The sequence below is a fragment of the Tauraco erythrolophus genome, chromosome 4, assembly GCF_009769465.1.
Source record: "Tauraco erythrolophus isolate bTauEry1 chromosome 4, bTauEry1.pri, whole genome shotgun sequence".
Classification (NCBI taxonomy): Eukaryota; Metazoa; Chordata; class Aves; order Musophagiformes; family Musophagidae; genus Tauraco; species Tauraco erythrolophus.
Genome location: NC_141468.1, coordinates 29,739,569 through 29,762,398, shown reverse-complemented (window position 1 = coordinate 29,762,398; position 22,830 = coordinate 29,739,569). Strand labels below are relative to the sequence as shown.

General features: G+C 40.6%; 1 protein-coding gene across 1 annotated transcript in view; it reads left to right on the top strand.

The window, feature by feature from the left end:
* TES (testin LIM domain protein) overlaps nt 1-13,463 on the top strand; it is a 29,911-nt gene extending 16,448 nt beyond the window's left edge. Inside the window, exons 3-7 of the mRNA XM_009983260.2 lie at nt 6,696-6,948; nt 8,158-8,493; nt 10,983-11,198; nt 11,762-11,920; nt 13,112-13,463. Of these exons, the coding sequence (XP_009981562.1) occupies nt 6,696-6,948; nt 8,158-8,493; nt 10,983-11,198; nt 11,762-11,920; nt 13,112-13,303 (1,156 nt within the window). The 3' untranslated portion in view covers nt 13,304-13,463. The remainder of the gene's footprint in view (nt 1-6,695; nt 6,949-8,157; nt 8,494-10,982; nt 11,199-11,761; nt 11,921-13,111) is intronic.
* The last annotated feature ends 9,367 nt before the right edge of the window (nt 13,464-22,830 follow it).

Sequence of the window (22,830 nt, the reverse complement as noted above, 5' to 3'; positions counted from 1 at the left end):
TACTCCCTGTCCCCTCACAGCGGGGTGGGGGAGAGAAAAGGAAAGATAAAAGTGAGAACTCATGGGTTGAAATAAAGTCAGTTTAACAGGTGAAGGAAAGAGGAGGAAAAAAAACCCAAGCAATGCGAAGGCAGTCACTCACCACCTCCCACCAGCAGACGGATCTTCAGCCAGTCTCTAAGCAGTGTCCCCTTTGGAAGTCATAATCGCTGCCTTCTTCATCCTCTACTCCACCTTATTGCTGAGCGTGATATTACATGGTATGGAGTATCCCTGTGGCCAATTTGTGCCAGCTATGCTCCCTCCCAGCTTCTTTCCCACCCCCAGCTTACTTGCTGAGGTGGGAATAGAGTTAAAAAAAAGAAAAAGCCCTGACACTGTGCAAGCACTACTCAGCACTAGCTCTGGCAACTGTTTTAGCCACGGATCCAAGACACAGCACCGTACAGGCGCTATGAAGAAGGGTGCATGGATGCCAGCTGGACCCAGCGCAGTAAGTGAGGCAGTAGTGGTGTTTGCAGCACGGGCAGGCTGTGCTCCCTGCCGTGGTCTATGTGAGGGTGACTCTGCCTTCTCCCGAGTGGAGATAGGGAGCTTCAGCAGAGCACGTAGTTTTCGTTCCCTGGTCTGATACGTGAAAACTCTGGTGTACCTCAAAGAGCTAGATGTGATTTCTCTGTGTGTTTCTGCATAAAAGAGCCTCGATTCTGCCTTCGGGGCGTCTGATTGGAAAGTGCATGAAAGAATCCAAGTATACCTATGTGGTAGCAGGGCTTTACACGGAGTTCCTATACTGTTCTTCTCTATACTGAGAGCATTTGGAAAATACCTCTCCTAGAGTGAGAGCGCTCTTTAAGTGCTTTGTGCTATAATTCTTAGCGCAGCGTGTAAGGTGGTTATATAGGTGCAGAACTGTTAATTTAGGCTAGTACAGAAATGGTGCTGAACAAAGCCCTTTGGAAAACTTGTTCTTAAATTTTGCAGTTCTGAAAGCCTCAGCGCTGTGAGCTGAACGCAAAGTGAATACAGTGAGAGCTACAGTCTACAAGGGTAGCTGAGTGGTGAACAATTACCTGCTTTATCTTAGTGCCTTAACAGCTTTTGCTTTTAAAATTGTCCTTGGAATCAGGCTTCTGTCCAAGCGTAGCAGCAGCAGGCAGGGTCTTCTCATTTGATATGTTAGATTTCTTTCAGACTGCAAAATGGCCTCCACAAAACTCCAGCCAGCCTGTGCTGCTAAGAGTCTGCTGCTCAGATACATCTTTGCTCTTTGGGAATACGTTTCCCACTAGAGGGAAGTGTGGGACCGGAGTCGGAAGTTGCAGAAAGTGGGAGGGAAGGTTTTGATTTATCTTGCTGGTGTATATACCGGAAAGAGATAATTGTCTCTGGTGCGGCCTGCCAAGATATTAAAAAGCTTCTGGAGACATGAGTCTTAAGCTTTGGAATGACCTTTTTCAGCATCTGGCTTCTCTGCACAGATACCATCCTTGGAAGGCAAGGGAAAACTTTCAGTTGGCTTTAATATTTTCTGATACTACAGCTGACAGGCAAGTACTGAGGCACAGTTCAAAGCCTTTGCAATTACTATAGCTGCATTAATAGCAAGAAAACATAACAGACAGAATCATAGGAAGAGGTTAGTCTTTCTACATGGAGGATACAAGTCTCGGGACTTAACAGGTATTTGTTGAGGGCTTTTCTGTGCTTGCAGCTGCCACCTCCTGTCACTAGGAGCCACTGCAAAGCCAATGTAGGAAAAGTCATGATCTGAATTATTTTTCCTCTCTGTACACCAAAAGATAGAGGAGTAAGAGGATGGCTGACATTTAGTTTTGGAGAAGGAACTAGAAGTCTTTGATCCTTGCTGTCAGTAGACATCCAGGACACAGGAATTCACCAGCTTGAGAGGGAGGGTGGAATCGTGTACTTCCCTTCTTCCTCTTTCAACCGAGACCTGGAAGCAAGGTGTAATCCGCTAGATCTTCCTTTTACGGTGATATACAACTTTTAGTTGCACAAATTTTGACCCTTTTTCCCTGTCTTCCATATTTTGAATGAGAAAAGCTTCCCAAACTGCTGAGATTTGACCGGAGGAACATTTCTCTCCTTTACTGAAGTCCTGAGTGCTGTGAACACATAAGCAGGAGTCCCTAATACTTCCTTCAGTAGGGATCTTGCTGAATGTCCTCAAGTGAAGGGAAAATCTTTTTGACAATGCAGATGGAAAGAACAAGAAATTCTCACTGCCTGTCGTCTTGATAGAGCCAGAGGATATATAGTTGTTATACATATATACATGTATATGTATAGTCTGTATGTGCATATATGATAGCAACTATTTTTCCTGACATGTGGGAGATGTTTGCTTTAACACCAAAAGTAAAAATTAAGCATCGCTTATCTGACAGACTTACGAAGTGTAAGTTTGAGGTAATGGGATGAGGTCACTTCAGTAAGATAGCTGTATTGTAGTCAAAGAAATGACAAGCTGATCTGTTTGAAGTAGAAGTGATTGACCATATCCCTTCTGCAGAAGGGATGGTGACTAATGAACAGGACTTAGATGTGGCAACTTAGTGGAACTAGGTATGACTAAATTGTAAACAGTGTCATGCAGGAAGTTATGTGTGTAAATGTCAACTGGGTATCTTTTAGGACTGGAAATTATTCAAGAAAAGGGATTATAAATCAGCATAGGAAACTTTTTTGGCTGCTAGCAGTGTACAGTCATGTTTGTGTGGCTGAGATCCAGGGGAGCCTTGGGGAGCAGGGGAAATGGCAACAGCCTCAGGGATTTTTCGTGGACTTACTGAGACATGCTGACATCAGTGGTGACTCAGCATTCTCCGCATTCTTTCTGGATTGTTTTCTCCTGCATTTGGTGACTTAATTATCCACAAGCTCTAATGCCAGGGCCTCTACATTTGTAATTTTGTAACATAGCCCCTGTAGCAGTTTCTTGTAAACTCCCTGTAGGCAAAGAGTTGTTCACTTAATCTTGAAAGAGCAGGGAGATAACATTAAACTGAAATGTAGACAGTCAGATTCTTAATTTAAGCAAGTCTGGGATGGGGAGAGATTGAACGTCTCATTATTTTCAATGCGAGTATAAAGCACAGTAGTTCTGTGCCAGTTTTCACAGTGGTACTCAGGAAGGAGCTGAGGACAAGTTGTATGCTTTCACTCCTTTGCAACTATCTGTTCATCTATTCATCAGGACAACAGAAAATCTCTCACAGATACCGAAATTAGTGAAACACGTTAAGCCTTCAAGGTGGGACTGAAGATGATAAAAGCAATTGAGTCAGTGTTCTCCTATTGGAAACAAAAACAGGATCTCAAAGCTGTTTTGTATTCTGAGAGGTTACTACTAGAAAAATAGATATGCAATTTCATGATGTGGCGTGAGCAAAAATAAGGTGCCCTTGTGGCTTTTCCGGCATGTGTGAAAGTCTCAGGGCAAAAATCCCACCACAGCTTGTTGGGGATGGTCTGGTCTCTGCAGGCTTTCAACACTGCTTCACTGTAGTCAGGTGCTGTACCGACTGGGGAGAGCTGCACAAACTATCACACTGCTGGCTGTGACCGCACAGGCAGTACAACAATACAGATTGTTCTTACCAAGTTCTCTTTTGCAAGCAGAGCAGTTCTGGACAGCAAGATGATACTTTACTTGCTTGAGTTTTGCAGGTTACCTAAGAATGTTCTTTCACCAACATTATTAGATCACATCCTGTCAAGAGGCAAGACTAAGACTAGGGCTTACTATTACTAAAGACTTACATTGAAAAAGTGAAGAAAATTTCTAAGCTATTATTCAGTTGGACTAACTGCTTGAATTCAAGTTTCATGTGTACCGTGAGGCATGTAACTGCATGATGCTCATGATGTAATAATGAACTAAACCTGCAAAAAGTAAGGTCTGATTCTGTTGCTTTGTATTAGATTTTGAAGATATAATTGAGAGTTGCTAATAAGGTATAATCATATGCATGCCTTAAAAGATGAGCGAAGTGAATATAAATTGCTTTATTAGTATATTAAATAGTCTCTAAGTATTAGCTAAGTAAAGGACTCGTGTAGACTGATGCTGAACATCTTGCAAAATTTTATGTTGTAAGTGCTTGAGATGCATAGTACAGCATTTAAGCTTAAGGGGCAATGCTAGTTCGTGCTTGAACGTTTTAGTAAGCTGGGAGATTGCAAAGTGCTTAGTGTTTACTAGGTATACCGATAAGTATCAGTTTTGAAATTCTGTGCATCTTTCCTGTTGTGGAAATGAGTTGGAAGTCACACAAGCTGTCAGACAGCTTATAGCTTAATTATTGATCTCTTTAGCTTTTTGTGTGTTGCAAAGTGGAGTCTGTTGTGCTTAACGTTCTGATGTTGCTTGTTATTTTTAGAGCGCAGCAGCTCGTTTCTGTTGCAGATTTAGCTATTTTTATTTGGAGTGGGCTTTATAACTTTACCATAACTTATGGCTGCTGTATAATCACATGACCAGGGCAGCATCCATCACATGCTGGAACGATAGTACCTCACATCATAAACAGGTGTACATATATAGCATGTATCTCTGGGGCTATCTGTGCATTGCTTCACATGACCAGTTATATGCAGGTCCTCTTTCTTCCTTCCTTTCTCATGACCTAATTGCATGCTGTAGTCATGGGCTGTTCTTGTCATGTAACTGCTAGGTGCCTCAAGATAAGATATGTATCTTGCCTTCAGGCCTTTAGAAAGCAAGGTGCAGAGTAATGTTAGAGTTCAACAGGTTTTGGCAAGCAGGGTTGAGAAGCGTTTTATAGACAGTAGTTTTATGCGGTTTGCTATGTGAAGAACAAATTACGGAGTAGAATATTACTCATTCCTCTCTTAACTCTAGAGATCCAGAAGGTTGATCTGTTTTCTTAGGCTATAATAAGAACCTTTAGTTAATATCCAGCTTCACTAATTTCCATATACTGTGACTGCTTGCTTCGAAACGAAGCTCTGGGGAAGCCATTAATAAATAGTTAACTGGTCTAATCGTAGAATCATAGCATGGTTTGGGATGGAAAAGACCTTAAAGATCATCTAGTTCTCACCCCTCTGCCATGGGCAGGGACACCTTCCACTATATCAGGTTGCTCAAAGCCTCATCCAACCAGGCCTTGAACAGCTCCAGTGATGGGGCATCCATAACTTCTCTGGGCAACCTGTTCCAGTGCCTCACCACCCTCAGAGTGAAGAATTTCTTCCTTACATCTAATCAAATTTCAGTTTCAAGCCATTGCCCCTTGTCTTATCACTACATGCCCTTGTAAAAAGTCCCTCTGTGGCTTTCCTGTAGGCCCCCTTTAAGTACTGGAAGGCTTCAATAAGATCACCCCGGAGCCTTCTCTTCTCCAGACTGTACAGCTCCAACTCTCTCAGCCTGTCTTCATAGCAGAGCTGTTCCATCCCTTGGATCATCTTTGTGGCCCTCCTCTGGACCTGCTCCAGCAGCTCCATGTCCTTCTTATGTTGGGGACTCTAGAGCTGAACGCAGTATTCCCGGTGGGGTCTCACGAGAGCTGAGTAGAGGGGCAGAATCACCTCCCTCGACCTGCTGGCCATGCTGCTTTGGATGCAGCCCAGGATACGGTTGGCTTTCTGGGCTGCAAGCGCACATTGCTGGCTCATGTTGAGCTTCGCATCAACCAACACTCCCAAGTCCTTCTCCTCAGGGCTTCTCTCTATCTGTTCTCCACCCAGCCTCTATTAGTGCTTGGCATTACCCTGACCCATGTGCAGGACCTTGCACTTGGCCTTGTTGAACTTTGTGAGGATCCACGGTTCTGTTTATTATAAGTGAATTGTTTAATTATGTTTAAGGTAATAAATTGCTATCTAATAGCCCTTAATCAAAGGAGTTCAAATGTGGTGTATATGAAACAATACTGTTTTTATCTTAGGAAGTAAAGCCTTCTACCTTTTAAGGATGTTATATGTGAAAATTCCCTGTACAGCGTGTGCCAGAGTACCTCTGACTGGGTTCAGAGCCGTTTGAAAGGCTTTGTCCATATAAGCCTTTCACTTTTCTTTCATCTTCTCTTTTAAAAGCTGAGCTTTGAACAGAACTTGATGCAATTACACTGTATGTATGGCTATGTGCATTTTTTTCCTTTCTAGGAAGTACTTGTTTCCTCTTGATAGCAAGACTGTGATAACCAAGTATCATGCATACAGTGAAATGCGTATGAAGAAAATAATATAGCGTGTGTAATTTTGAGGGTATAAAGAGAAGGTGGAAAACCGAAAGCCTGAGTAAATGCTTGCTGGGGAGAATCATGTTGATGCATTTAACTCATGGATGGCTACCCATAATAAATATGGTACGTGGGAGATAATGGACATGTATATGTGTGATCAGTGCTGAGATGTAACTGAAGGAATGATAGAGCATTGTATTCAAAATGCATTAGTGTAGTTGGCTGATCTCTATCTGATCACGATCTCTGTGAACAAAGACCGTAACTAATACAACAGGAGAACTAAAGAATATCCTCAAAATGTGTTGACATAGAGCAGAACAATGTATATATTCCTTAATCAAAGCACTGAAAACAAGGGTTTGGATTCCCGGTGGTGGTGTTACTACACATGCAGCTGGTGTGAGATGTAATTCTCAGCTGAGGCTGTAACTTTTTTGCTGTTTCTCTACATTTCAGAAAAATATGCCGCAACTGCAAATGTGGCCAGGAAGAGCATGATGTCCTCACAAGCAATGAGGAAGATCGGAAAGTGGGGAAACTCTTTGAAGATACAAAATACACAACCCTTATTGCAAAGCTGAAGAATGATGGTATTCCCATGTATAAACGCAATGTAATGATACTGACTAATCCGGTGCCAGCCAAGAAGAACATATCCATCAATACTGTGACTTATGAGTGGGCTCCTCCTGTTCAGAATCAGACACTTGTAAGTCTAACTCACTTTTTTTTCATGTTCAAGGCAAGAGTTAATGGGAAATAGAGAATTACAGCTTACCTGAAGGATAAATTTGCCTCTTGTAGTTGTCTTTTCTTCCTCCTCAAAACTGAAAATATGATGCTTGTTTAATGAGCTTTGCCTCTGTCATCTTGTGGAGATGGATGCTTGTCTGTGGAATTTCTTGAGAACCAGAGAGATGAGGTGTTTTTTAATAGATATAGGATTAAGCATTATCTTCTCAGTACCTGAAGTCCAATTTCTCTAACCTGCCTTTTTTAGTAAACTTGAAAAATTTGCATGGAGTGTGGGCTTAAAAGCAAAAAAAAAAAAAGACAAAAAAAAAAGCCAACAACCAACCAGGAAAAAAGAAAAAACCACCCCACAACAAAAAAAACACCAACCCCACAACAATTTATGTCATTGTTTAAAGTTAAGGGGAACACTCAGTCTTGCATATAGCTTTTACTGTATATGGTAAGAGCAAGATCAGTGTTGACATCTAAAAGAGCAACTCTCTTCCAGTATGTTTTCAGCTGAAGTAGATGAGATGGTAGATAGCCTTCTGAGGATTTTACTTCGCTTCTCGAACTTTGATTGCTAATTTACTGTACTGCAGTGTTGTGTGATCCATGCTGGAATCACATTGTCTCTGTCTACCTCTCAAAATACCCTTTTTCAGTGAATTAATCAAACCTTGTGCATCTAAATCGACTGTTACTTAACATTCAGTTGCCACTTTGATTTTTAGACTTGCCTTGCTTCATTAAAACTAGAGCTTTTTTGTTTATTTAGCTAGAATTGTTTCTATGATGGGCTGTGTGCCCCAGGCAGACTATTTCAGCTTCTACTTTTTAAAGCTATATTGATGATCAGTAGTTTTAGATAGCTTGGAAGAGACAAGATGCCATGTAAATGTTAATTATTGTTTACTCTGAGAAGTAATAACTCTATTCTGCATGTTGTAAAAGGCTTAAAACGAAGCCTGTGTCTTACTCTGGGAAGAAGCCAATTAATACATCTGCTGTATTTTTTCTCTATCTGCTGTGTTTCGGGAGCTTAATGTTTATGGAAAGAACCTTGTTTCTGACAAATTTGACTGTCGCTAACAACAGTAGAGATGATTTTAGTTGCGTGTTTACTTAAAAGGATGGGTCTATAGTTGAAGTGGCATCTGATATCTAATTCCTCCTGGTTCAGGCTAGGCAGTATATGCAGATGCTACCAAAGGAGAAGCAGCCTGTTGCTGGCTCGGAAGGCGCACAGTACAGGAAGAAGCAGTTGGCAAAGCAGCTGCCTGCTCACGATCAAGATCCTTCAAAATGCCACGAGCTCTCCCCCAATGAAGTTAAGCAGATGGAACAATTTGTGAAGAAGTACAAAAACGAGGCGCTTGGCGTAGGAGATGTCAAGCTCCCTGGTGAGGTGGAAGTAAGAGCTCCTGACAAGAACAATGTGAACAATGGTGATAGAGGCACCTCAGCTGCTGTAGGAGCGATGGAGGACAAGTCTCCAGATCAGAAGGCATCTCAGTATGTAAGTATAATAAAACAAAGATAAAACAAGAAGGTATGTGACCATCCGAGTGCTCTCTTTGGTCATTTTGACCCAATTAATGTGTGTGTTAACTTGGAATAGTGAAAATCTGGGGAGGGAAAGAAAGAAGGGGATCTGGAAAACCTTACGGATGTCTGCACAGAACCCTGATTTCTGACTGTATTTAGTGCGTTGCAGCAAAAAACTTCCTAAGCAGCCTTTTCATCCTCGTTGCAAAAACATGTATAGCAGGGTGGCTTTTACAGAATAATAAACTTGTGTAGTCTTAGGGACTAATTGCTACACTTTTCTCCTCTTGAAGAGTTTAGTTTAATTTTAGAAGTTTGTTTTCTTCTCTTTCTTGGAAGAGCACCAAAATTACCCACTTGACGAATTCTGTTTAAAAATTAAATGAAACGAAGAGATAATAGAGTAACACCTCTCCTTCCCGTGTCCAACAAGCCAATCTGTATGACGGCTGTTTTTACTAGCCTTCTTATCATATTCAGATCTATTTTTTTTTCCTTTCACATCTGATTTCTGCCTTGTAATAGCTCAACAAAAAATAAGGTATGTAAAATTACCCAGTTTTAATGGATACTTCTAAAACTATAGCCTTAAAGTATTTCTGACACAACTTGCTGACTTCTGCTCTGCATGTCTTGGCTACCAATTATGATTACGAAATAGGGGTAGGATTACTGAAGTAACATTGAACTGGTTTAGTGAAGGTAGAACTTTACTTCAGAGTGGCAAAAGTTCCTGTAACTTTATTTCCAGAAACGTTGCTATTGTATGTATGAATCACAAAAATTATTTGTCTTCAGGTTACTTACAGAAAATTAATATACAAGTTCTAGATGGAGATCAAAGTTTGTTAACGTGGTTGTAGAATATGGCTTTCGGTGTTGGAGGGGTGTTGTGTGCTGCTTTGGGGTGGGAGGATGTTTGTTTTTTAAACTGACACAGTATGTTACTTCTAGTGTAATTCATATGGAATATAAAATTAACACTTAAGCCTTAGCTTTGAACATGCTTACTTACCTTAATCAGTCACCTTGCTGTGACTTTTGATTACCTGTTGCTTCTTTCTAAAATTAATTATTGAGGTATTTTTGCCATTATCTTGTCGTGGAGATTCTAGGATACCAAAAAATTATTTTTATCGTGGCTTAATTAGGTTGCTGTCATTTTGTCTTAACTCAGCCTCTCCTGCTGGGTTGCTTTAGTTTCACTGCAGCAATTCTTCCCTTACCTCCTGAAGAAAGACTCACAGAAACACACACCTTGCATTGTACCCCACGGGCCAAATGGCTTGGACTACATTAAGTCAAGGGCAGGAGGCACTCCGTCCTCTTGAGTAATTGTATCAGAAGGTGCTTTGTTTTTACATTACACCTATTTATCACTTCCAGAGCTTTCTTACTTGAGCACCTGAGTGTACCTCCTACTGTTTAGGCCAGGCGTATCTCATCACTGAGTGCAGTGATTTAGAAAGAAGCTTAAAAGTGTTTACTGTTATTGAACACTTGAACTGTTTAAGATTTAGATACGTTATTTTTAAGGGTTTTTTTGGTCTGGTTTCTGCAATGTGACTTAGAATACATACACACACACACAAAATTAAAAAATGAGGCCATTTGTGGCTGGCCTTGTAGTGATGTGAATCATGGAGAAAACCTTCCCAGGATGTTCAACCCAGTCAGACCAACTGGAGTGCAGGAAATGCCAAACTGGTGATTAAACTGTAGACTAAAATTTTTATTTCAGTAACATAAACCACCTGTGTGTGTTGGCTTGATGACAATACCCCCTCTGTAAGCAGGTATAGGGCAGAAGGCTGACTATGAACTTTTTGGAACTATTTGTAGTGTAGTTGTGTTCATAAACTTTGTAGTCCCTTTTCCATGATCACTCTCACCATCCTAAGGTCGTTAATCATGGACTATTGGACAACAGCCATGAGTGACTAGCATCCCTAGAACACAGCTGTAAACAGAATGACTTAGAAATGTTCACTTTTTTTTTTCTCACCAGTGATGCAGATATGACTTGATCTTCTCACGACCTATAAGTACAGCCATTTTCTTGTCATGTATTGTAGTCATAGTCTAGTGGGTTAGCTTTGATGGAGGCTCCTTATTCTCTCCTTATTCTTGAGTATGCAAAGCTCATAGAACATAAGATGAATTTTAATTACCTGTTGTTGCTTTTTTTAAGAACTGTAGTGGTAAGAGTGTGAATATGGCAAAATACAATATTCCTTTCAAGTAGCACTAGTGCTATGTCAGTAGAACCTATATCATCTTGAATTGCTTAGCTAAACGTGCACTGTGGCATCATGTCACATGATGTCTGATCATGGAAGGAAACTAATGCTTTAATATAAGCCTGGGAAGGTGGGATTTATTAAATATGTTGGTAATATCTAATTGCTGTAAACGTACCTCTTGAAAGATATATTTAACTTGACAATAATGTCTTTCCAGTCCTGCTATCGCTGCAAACTGAACATGAAAGAAGGTGACCCAGCTGTCTACGCAGAACGTGCTGGATATGACAAATTGTGGCACCCAGCTTGTTTTGTCTGCTGCACCTGCAGTGAACTGCTAGTAGACATGATCTATTTCTGGAAGAATGGTAACCTGTATTGTGGAAGACATTATTGTGATAGCGAAAAACCCCGCTGTGCTGGATGTGATGAGGTAGGAAACATCCTAGTCCTTTGTTTTAGCACACAAGTTTGCTCCCCTGAAGAAATGAGTATGACTTTTAGTGAAATATTTCAGTGCAGGGACATGGTGTGCCTTCACCAGTTTTAGCCGATTGTAGTTGCAAGGACCTGAAACTGATATGGATGCTCCACATTCAGGAAGATCCATTTGTGGGGGATCTTGTGTGGGGATTTTGTGTGTTCTGCAGGGACACAGCATGTAATACACGAGTGCAAATTGTTTATCAAGTCCCAGTTATTCAATTTTCTCATGAATGGCACTAGGGGGAGCGCCTGACTAAGTTACAGCTGGTACAGCATAGAGGTAACAGCCTGCCTAGTGTCTTTGGCATCTATTGACTCTTGATAAACGAAATGCAGGCTTTTGGAAAAGAGTCAAACATGCAAATGCATTTGTTCTTGTTGTTGAAATCATTTGAAACAGTGGAATCGCCAGGAGCTCCTTGGAAATTACAAAACATCCTGAGGCTAGCTCTATTAAAAGAAATACTATTCAAATGCATGTATTAATATTTGTTTGTATCTTCCTCATAGCTAATATTCAGCAATGAATATACTCAAGCGGAAGGTCAAAATTGGCATCTGAAACACTTCTGCTGTTTTGACTGTGATTGTGTTTTGGCTGGGGAGATCTATGTGATGGTGAATGACAAACCAGTCTGCAAACCCTGCTACGTGAAGAACCATGCTGCGGTAAGGTCCTTCCACACCTATTGGTGCTGTGAAGGAAGGGAACGTACAGCTATGGAGCTTGAAACCCTTACTTTCTCCTGGTGTGGGAGTATCTGAAGAGTATAAGTTGAATGCAAGATTAGGCTCAAGTCAATCATCTTTTTCCACTTTGGAAAAAAAACACCTTAAAAGCAGACAAGTATTTTGTCAATTCATAAACTTGGAAAAAAAGCCGCTTGCAGGGGCGGAGAAGGCTGTTCTTAAAATACCTTTAATTTTGCCAGTGGTGAAGTGGGATTTTGTAACAGGAGGAATAAAGTAGATGAAGATAAATAATGCTGCTAAGCATTTAGTTTGTGTCAATCATAATTTGTTATGACCAGTGAGATTCAAGTGCAGCTGGTCTGCTAAAAGCCTGTAGTGGCAACTGCAATCTAGGTACTTCGTTTCTTTGTATTTCTAACCACATGATGCGATAGAGCTAGGAGTTTGGGAAGGTTTGGTAGCTCTCTGTTCCTAGTTATACTAAGACCTCCAATCTGAGATGATGATCCCTTCATGTCTACCAATTAACTAGCTATTAGTTGAGAGTATGGCTGATGTGCATCTAGACTGTTTATGTAGTTAATGGAGAGAAAAAACTGTTATCTGTAGCTGGCAGTTAATATTATCTCCTGAGGTAGGTGTGGGGAATTACCTTTTGGAGAGGCTTTTTTTTCTCTTAAAACATTGACTTCCCTGAGATCGAAATGATATTTTTTGGCAACCAGATTTTAAGACTAATTACATCCAAGATTTTCTAGTAACCTTTAATTCTTTGGCATTGCTTTACAGCTGCCAATGCACAGGAAGATTTGTAACTAATCTCTTCAAAAGTATGGGTTAATATCTGAAGATCTGTGCCGTTTAGCACAACAAGTTTTTATCATTATTTAGGCTTTGGGAAATCTAGCCATCGTAACTCTCTAACTGTAGTCCCAGCAGCAGCTAACTTCTTGTGTGCGTTTTATTATTTCATGTTGTGTCCTCAACTGCATTTTGATCAGAAACGCTGCTTTAAAAAGAAAGGAAAATCAAAAGATGGAGCCCTATTTCAAAGGCTGCTTTTAACACCTGTTTCTCTTCTCCAAAACACTTAAGAATTCCAGCTTTTGTTGTACTTGTAGAGAGAGTGTGTATGCATCATTTAAGTGTCGTTTCGTTTCTAAACAGATCTGCCAAGGCTGTCATAATGCTATAGATCCAGAAGTTCAGCGTGTGACATACAACAACTTCAACTGGCATGCTACACAGGAATGCTTCTTGTGTTCCTGTTGCAGCAAGTGTCTAATTGGCCAGAAGTTCATGCCAGTGGAGGGGATGGTCTTTTGCTCAGTGGAATGTAAGAAAAAGATGATGTCTTAAGAGATGTGCACAGAACCAAGTGTTGCTGCGTTCCAAAGGCTCTTGCTTTTCTACTGTAAAATACATAGTATTGGGGCATTTAAAGTTATTGAAAGTATTAAATAGCATTTTCCCAAAGATTTTTTTTTTGAATGTCTAAAACTTGCTATGTAATCTTCATTTCTTAACCATAATAATACTTTCTTTTTTTTGGAATGTTATTCCTGAGTCTTATGTCAAATGGCTTTGTATCTCAGAAACATAAGAAAAAATGTATTGTCAACTATATATGCTTTAAGAGAGCTCTTCACCGTGAAGGGTTTTTTTTTTTTGTATTTTGTCTAATGGAAGAAGAAAATGTGAAAATGCTCCAATTTTTCTTGTTTTGTATCATAAATGTAACTCTTCCACTTTTGGTGTCACTAATTTATCATTTTTATAGTTTCCCTGCTTTCATCAAGCACTTTAGACAAAATGATCAGCTTTACCACCTCATACAGTTTTGTTCACTAGGCCTCAAGTATGCAGGGAGAATTAAGTTAAAAAAAGTTGCCTGTAATCATTTGCTTGTTGTTGACACATGGGTTCTTGAGGGATAGTAACTACTCTCACATCTAGTTTGTAAAGAAACTCTGCACCAGTAGAAAGCTGTGTCAGATCATGTTTCTCTTTCTTACAACTGTTCATGCCTAGAAAAGTTTTCATTTTATGAATGCTGCAGTTACTTTACAGATATCTTTGGGGGGGGGGGGGAGTGGAAGATAAGAGGAGGTCTTGCCCACATTTAAAAAAAAAATAAAATCCAGCATTAGTGGGTGTCACTCTTATCCTTTCAGAACTAGCTTCTGTTTTTTCATGAATGTTCTTTTCCTAAATTGTGCCCTCTATCAGAGAGACATGGCACAAAATACCATATGCATTTCCAAGAATGTAATTCTGCAGAAGGATCATGCTTAGGCTTTTGATTTGTCACTTCTTACCAAAGCACAAAGAAGTCTTTCCCAGAAGACTTTCAGTATTTGAGTAGACAAAAAAATCACAGCTGTGTATTAGCTTTGCTTACTAGATAAACCAAATGTGTAGTTCTCTTTCTTGTTCTTAAGAATTACAGATCTAAAGTGAAACTTGTTAGCTGTCTCTGTGCCAAGTAGTGAATGGAGAGTCTTTGGCCTAAAAAAAATTAAATAAAATTAAAATAATTTTTAAAAATCTATGCAAGTCTTATGTTCAGCTCTTCTTTAAGTTTTATGGTGGTTGTATTGTAACACTGACAAATAAAGATTAGTTGTGTCCACTTGAGTTGTCTACTAATTCTGTTCATGTTGAATTCTTTTTAGAGGAGGCAAAGAGGAAAGGAAATGTTTCCATACTTCCCTTTAGCTTTGATGTTATTTCCAAAAAAACTTAAGGTTTGTATTACTGTAAAGTGCTTACTGTCTTGTGTAATATTGTTGATGTGCTTATAGGTGTAAAACAATGGGTCTTGTTCCAACAAATACACAACTCAGTGTGAGTGTACTTGCTTGCTTAAACTGTGGCCTTGATTATATTTTAAGACAGCATGGGAAGTTTTGATTTCACACAGGTGAGCTAATGTGCTAAGAAAATAAAGTGCATTTTGATCCTTTGAGTACTGCAAAAATAAGGCACTGGTGTGAGATACATACTTTATTTGTTGTCTAAATTGACATATAAACTTTAAGTCTGTGTTCTGGAAGCCTGTACAGCTTTTCTCAGGGACCCTCAGGATGTACAAAAAAAGTGGATGTCTTTCATCTCATACCAATGGGGCTGTATTCTTGCCAGATTTGCAGTTTCAAACCAAGGAAAAGCAGGATGCCTCAGAAGAGAAGGTATTTCCATTTTTCCATTGAAGTGCTCCTTAATCTGCAACAGGACATGCTGTGACGATGCCAGTTGGGGATGTAGGATAAGGTCTTATTTAATTATTATTTATGAGGATGGCTTAATATTGCCAGGATTTTACTTGGCTTGAGTACATCCGTCCTCACCACTCACTGACATCTATGCCACTTGCCCCGCCCCTCCCTCGCCATCCCATGTAACAGCTCGCTCTCCTTAATGCAGTTACTTGCACTGATAGTAGCCCTACTTTTCACTTTGAATCTTTTTCTGTGCAGTTATGGTTATTAAACTTTATTATGGTGTAACCTTCATTTAAAAAGATGAGCAGGTGCAACCTTAGGACTTAGTTATTCCATCAAGACAGAATTGCTAAGGAAATTCATGTCAAACCAAACATCTCAATAGTCCATCATTTTCTGGGCCTGGCTTTTTCCATGTCTCTTTTGAAGCATGCTGGCTTGCTGTCTTTACCTAGCTCTCTTTTTGAGGAGCCTGATTTTTTTTTTTTCCCTTGCCTGGTTGATCCTTTCTGGCTCTTTTCCCTGGAACCTGATGCATCTAGGTGTTCCTGTTTCAGGGTAGCTAAAGTTTAATCTGTGTCCATGCAGTAATTGGAAAGGATCATGTCATAGGAAGGTCAAGTACAATGTGCAGATGATACAGAGGGGAGACAAAGATGCTGCTGTGTGACTATGCCATAGATCAGGAGATGGTTAGGAGTGCTAAACAGCTCTTGTGATGAGCTAGGAAGGAATTTTTGTTCTTGAAGATAATGCTTTTGGTGTTAACTGAAAGATGTCAACATACTGGAGCTTGAAAACAAGCATTATGGTGATTTCATTCTGTCACTGCCATAATAAAAATATTGGCAGTTAAGTGTTGGGGTGTTTTTCGTCTTGTATTTTTTGGCTATTTTATCATGGAGGTCCCTTTGGATCTACTTATCTTAGCATGCGTTATCTGTTTGTCTTAGTATTTATCTTAGAAGCTTTTGCATACTTCAGTAATAAAAGTACATACTTTGCAGATGAAATTTTGAACTCAAAGTATGAAAGTTGAAGCTCTATACTTAAGAGTAGATCTTTGCTGGTAAGAAAGCCTTATAAGCACTCATTGTAATGACATGCTCGTCTTTTCAGAAATAGTTTATTGGCTGAAAGGAACAGCCTGAAGAGGTGATTAGCCGGCTCTATGCCACTGCCAGAGAGACATATTTGATTTTAACTCTTCACGTGTTGAGCACCAAATGAAGGCAAAGATTCACGGCAGAAGACAAGTTTGTCCTTGTCACTATCAGCATGTGTGAGAAGAAAAAGCCCAAATTTACCTTTGAGATGTAACTTTCTGCCTGTCTTAGCTTTGTGTTCTGTGTTGCATTTTATGTGGTTTCTGTGACAATGTAGGTTGTTATGACTTGAAGTTTGAGGTTTCAGAGTAGGGTTGTGTTTTTAGCTACTGGCTATGAAGAACAAGTAGGGTTTTGCAGTAGAACAATTTAACAGTAGGGATTGAACAAAAGTAGGGTGCAGCTTAAGCCATGGCAGGAGAGGGCACCAAAGAGACCATCCTGACACTGACCTAACTGCAACAACTGGCAACTTGATTTTTTTTTTCCGTGTAGCAGTCAGCCTTTTTAAAAAAAAAAACAAACACCTAGAATTACCACATTTCTGTCCAGTTACATTTCTAACACTGTGAAATTTTGAAATTTGCGTAGTGCCCAAAAATTACAGAGAAGGTGTAGTGCCATGGAGATTATTGGTAAATCCTGCTTCACTTAACCTGTTGATAACCTTGGCTGGAGCATCTAGATGTTATTACCTGTTGGTTGACCGCAGAGCTCAGGCTCCCAGGAGGTTCGTTGTACAAGCATTGCAACACATCTCCTCCATGTCCCGAGAGCAAAGAAGCTCTCTGGGGTACTCAGCATGGGTAGCTCCCACTGCTTTTCAGGAGATATGGATGTTTATGCACGTGACAGGCTTTTAGCACTCATAGTTTTTGTCTTTTTTTAAGTGCTTCATATAGTAAAACTTACTTGTGTATGTCATTCCAAATATTAGCGTATTAATTGGAGTCTTTACAGTCTGGATGAAGAAAAAGTGGTAATGCTATTGTAGCTCTTACGGTGCAAAGAACAAGGTTACAAGGTTTTCTTTTTTTTTTTTTTCCTTCAATGAATTACTGCTACAAAAACGCATTTTATCTGAACTGCAGGCAAAACATCCCTTACTCTGGGAAGAGGTAAAGTCAAGGCTGAGTCAGTTCTATATAGTATGGTGTTGTAAAAGACACCTTAGCATACAGACACAGTTAGCTTTGGATTTCATGAGACCACTACTGCTATTATAGAGTCAGAACCCATATTGCCTTTTATTTAAGGAAGAGTTGTGCTGTGGGTCTGTAAAGTCCAGACTGGCAAAGGCTTTGCAAAGACTTTAAAAGAACAAAGTTAGCTAAACTCATCTTTGAGTTAGTAACAGATACTTACACTTGATAGGAATAACCTGTAACTTTTATTGAGAGTAGGATTGCATTTCAAACCTATTATGGTTATACATACAGAAGAAAGAAAAGAAAAACATATTTTAAGCAGCCTCTTATATGTGTATTTTACCTCTGGAAATCTAATGTCTGTGTCTCTTGAAATGCATGCTAATGAGCAAACAATACCGCAACTTCCCCTTTTCCTGCAGAATCCTAGATATCGGGCGTTATGGAACACAATTGATGGTGTGAAGCAAAATTGTCTGGCTTTGTTGGAATAACAACCATGAGAAAAAGGTTCTTTACATTCAAGACTAACTTGAGGTTCTTGGAAGCTTTAGACCATCCGTTCCTAGAACTGATGCGGCAGGGGTGGCAGGATGATAAGGCTTAGTCAACAACCTCTGCCAGGTTTAGCATGGATTTGAGATTCTAGAGCTGGCAATGGGTGGCAAAGAGGAGACTGACAGTCCAAGAAAGGGTCAGCACTTCACCTAGCAGCAGGCTCTACAAAGGAACCTGGGCATAATAGCTGTCCTGTAAGAGCAGGATGAAGTGAGCTAGTATGAGGTTGCAGCAGTTCAAGGGCAGGGACTTGCTCCAAAAATTTGAGAATTCCTGAATGATGTCCACAGGTCCTGGATGCGCTCTCCCACCACTGCAGTGCCCCATATGCTGTGGCATCTCAGTGGAAAGCCATCCTAAAAATCACCTCCGTGAGAGCAGTCCACTGGGTCACTGAGGCCAGTGTGCTCTCCTCCTTTCTCAGCCCAAGCAAAACAGCATAAGAGGAGATTCCTGTCTGATTTATATCAATATATGTATGTGTGTGTGGTGGAAAAAGATGTGGCAGGCCAACAGAAAATCATTTGCTAGGCCTCCACACCTCTTCATGTGTCAAGACTGTAGAGTGCCCTGTTTTATCCCAGAACTGACAGGAACCCAGTCCAGCTGCTGGTGTAAGACCTGCTGCCCACATACTCGCCATACTCCATTAAGCACAAACATTTTTTTCATCATAGTTTTCTGTGTGAAACACAGAGAGGGTGTGTTCACCTTCTTTTGTGACTCTGGATGAGCAAAGCATTTACTTCCAGAAGTGGAAAGTCCAGATTCAAGGTCGTCCTCAAGCATTTCAGCTCCAAATTCTGCCTCAGACCTTCTGGGAGAACATCCCAACCATTCAGCTGTAGTATTGTCCCCAGGCAGGCACTCTTCTTGCCAGCCATTGGAGGCAGGCCATGCCAATGAAGAATGTCATAGTCAACTGTCATGGGTTAGGACGCTCCAGCAACCAAACCCTACACAGTCGCTCACTCACCCTCCCCCAGCCCCAGGGATGAGGGAGAGAATCAAAGAAGAAAAAGAAAAGAGACCGGAGGGTTGAGATAAGAACAATTTACAACTATCACTACCAATATATATATGTACAGATATGTACAAGGATAAATATATACAAATGAGTGATGTACGGTGTGATTGCTCACCACCCCTTGACCGAGGCCTGTCTCGTCCCAAAGCTGCAATCCTGAAACAGATAAATAAATCCCGATACCGCAATTCCGGATGAGCGGGAGGCCCCGAGACAGAGAGCGAGAGAGAGAAAACACTCAGAGAGTCCGAAAGTGAGAGTCCCGGAAGGGCAAAAGCCCTTCTGTCCGGCTGACCCTCACTTTTATACTGGGCATGACGCTGCGTGATATGGAATACTAATTGGCCAGTTTGGCCCTCAATCTTAAGTCCAAGTACAAATTGTAAGGAGAGTCGTGGACCCCTTGTCCTGGCCATGCTCCCCCCGTATCCTGTTCTGCTCCTGCACATTGGCAAGAACACGGCAAGCTGAAAAGTCCTTGAGACCTCAGTGCCAACTACAAACATCAGCTTGCTGTCAACATTCTTCTCAGAGCGAGCCTCTGAGTAAAACCAAAACACGGAGCTCTTCTAGCTGCTAAAAAGAAGAGCTAACTCTGTCCCAGCTAAAACCAGGACATTGACCTAAACTACACGAGGCAGCCAATACCTGGTTTTGAAAGTTAGCTGAAATACGCTGTTAAAATCGTATCACTGTGTCATTAGCAGTCAGCAGTGAGTAGGACCACACAGAGCTAGATTTGGTCATTTTTGTCTTGCCAGTAACTGCTTGCTAATGGTATAAAGCTGGAGACTCTCAAGACTTAACAAAGGCTGTAGCCAATCATCCACTTTCATGTATCATCTCATCTGCTGTCCTACTGCTTCAAAGTGCTAAGGCAAAAAAGTCCATAGCCCAGGACCTTCTGAGTCTGTCTTTACTCCTTCAGTAAAAAATAAATTGAGTTTATTAATTAAATATAAAGCTTAAGAATGATGCTTAATAAAATTAAGTGTACTTTCAAAGAAGTCACAGAAGTAGGTGTTAAATGGAAAACACATCATCTAAGGATCATCAACAATCCAGGAGAAATGGAGAGAAAAATAATTCAGTCAAATTACTGAAAATAACACGTCCATTCTTTCAATGTCTTTATTAACAAAATGATGGATAAAGGAGCTTTAGGGAACAAAAGTTCAAAACCATCTGAGCCTGGACTAGGCTCAGATTGTAGATTGCCACCCTGTGTTCACTGCTTAAATCACAAAAAATGAGCCAGATATTTTGTATCTCACACTCAGGTGAGCACCAAGGCAGTACCTGCTTCGCTGTGCCACCACCGGACCAGCAGCACTGGGCTTTGTGGTTGCTATGAGCAGTCACAACAAAAAGTAACAGATCAGAGTTTCCCCCATTGCCTCCCCCTGAACAAGTGAAAAATGACCCAAATAAGAGGATGTTTCTGCTGCAGACTAAGCCCAGCATTGTTCAGATTTGGCTTCAAGCCTAGCATTGTTGCAAAAAACTTTTGCACCCTGTTTATGAGAAACTAGTCAAACTCCATATATTTGTCAACTTTTCATTTGTTAAAAAAAATGTAGGATCATGATAAAGTATTGAGAGCACTTATTGGTTGCCCTGGGTGAGTTGTTTACATAAATCAAGTCTTGATTTTTATGTTCACGATAACAGAAGTATTTCCAGCAGCCGCAGGATGTTCTTCAGTTTCCCAGCAGATGCCGTCTGTGTTACGCTGAGCACACGTGCGGCACCCACAAGGCAAGACCCTGGGAAACACGAGAAAAAAAGAACTTGCTAACAGGAAGAGAAGAAGTGTTCTGAAGGTTTTAAGAAAGAAATTAGTTTAGGAGGGGGCTGTAAATCCAGGAGGCTGTGTGGGAGCCGGGAACAGCATGATCATGAATTTGGATAGGAGGAAGAGGAACAGGAGAGGTATTTTAGGATGAATGTGAGTGGGCAAAGGCAGGGAAAAAGTGAAATAAGCCAAGGGAGATAATGCCGAATCATGGAGGCACTCTGAAATAATTTTGACTTAGTACAAAAAGGTAGAAAACTTAAGGTGCCAAAGGTCTATTGCTCTAAAGAAAGAAAAGTTGTTGGCAATGTTTAATTGCTATGAGTGGAAAACAGTGACCATGAGCTTAGGGAACAGGCTGCAATAATCAAGATTGTGAGATAAGGAGAAGGAGACATTAAGAGGACAGATGGTGAGGAAAGGTTTTTCTTCAGTAGTAATCCACACTCCTAACCCTGGGTGCTTATGATAAATCTAAAATCTAATCAGTCATGCATGTATGTTGATTAATAGACACACCTCATTGAAATAAAAAAAAACCCAACAACAAACATTTTTTGTTTGATAATAGGCTGATATTCCATGCTGAATCTGCTGTGTGAGGTTAACTTTATGACACTTCCTAGGAAGCAGATCTGATTCTGATGAATCAGATCTGATGAATCAGATCAGGAGTGAAACACAGGAATAGTGATAGAAAGCATTTGGAAAAGTCCAAGTCGATCCCTGTGTTCCCAAAAAACCAGGACACTAATGTCTATCTAAATTTTCTTTAAGCTAAAGACATTCAGGCTAAATGTTTATGCACTGGTAACACTTTACTCCAGCAAAGTAATGGCAGAACAAGTTAAATTTCTTTTGACTGTGAATTCAGGGTTTGAGGGCTCATAACGTCACAGAAAGATTTAAGTTGAAGAGACATCTGGGGGTCATCTAGCCCCATCCCTTGCTGAAGGCAGGGCAAACTTCATGGTGTGTGAAGTTGCTCAGGCTTTGTCAAGCCAAGTGATAATCACCAACTGCCTGTTCCAACACTGGCTGCAGCTTAATTCCTTTTATCTCATGGCCTGCTCTGGTTTTCACTATCGGACATCACAAAAAGGTCCCCACAGGTGCTTTTTCTCCCTCTAGCTGAGATTATTGCTCTGCTATGTCTTCCCTAATTAAGCCCAAAGTCCCCAGTAAAGACATGCAGCTGGATCCTGGGACTCCTGGGAACAAGCATCCCTCAGTACTTGAACCAAGGCAGCTTAGCTCCCCGCGGTTTTGTGATTAATTGACAATCTAACTGTATAATATTAAGCTGCAGCAGGAGTTTATCCCTTGCAGACTTCAGAGAATATAATTGGGAAACAATACTTATAAATGTATTTATGACTTCTATCCTTGTCTGCATTTTATTAGACAGCAGAGTCCATACAGGCGAGAACTCTAGTCTGAGGTTTTTCTGCTGTTTAACGCATGAAGTCTGACTAAAGCACTTCCCATGGTTAGGGAATTCATTACATCTCATTTGCCCATGTGAAACTTCCCTGGTGTTTTAGAGGCTCAGCAGAGGCTCAGCATTAACAGACAAAACTTGTTTCGCAACTTTCCCCAAACTTGTAGGAACTTAATACGTGTTAGATCTTCATCCCTCTGCCAAGCTTAGCTGAGGTTTTAGTAGAAGAGACTCCTCTGTCTCGCTGTCTCGGTCTCTCTCTCTTTCACACACACCCCCCCTGGAAAACACATCCACACATGACTCAGTCTGAAGAGGCTTTCCAAAAGTACCTTAACTGGCACTTTAGTGTGTTCTGCACCCAATTCTATCTGACACTAGTTAGCTTCAGAACAGGCCGAAAAAATTTGTGTTCAGCATTTTCAGCAATTCCTACTGGCGTGTTTTGGTGGGCTGACTCTGTTCAGCATGCGGGTTATTTTGGCACTAAACTTCTCCGCACTTCAAATTCTGGACTTAAAAATGACACATTCTGACAGCTGAGTTTTAGGTACCTGCACCTTTATGTGGTCTCCAGGTGCAGAGAA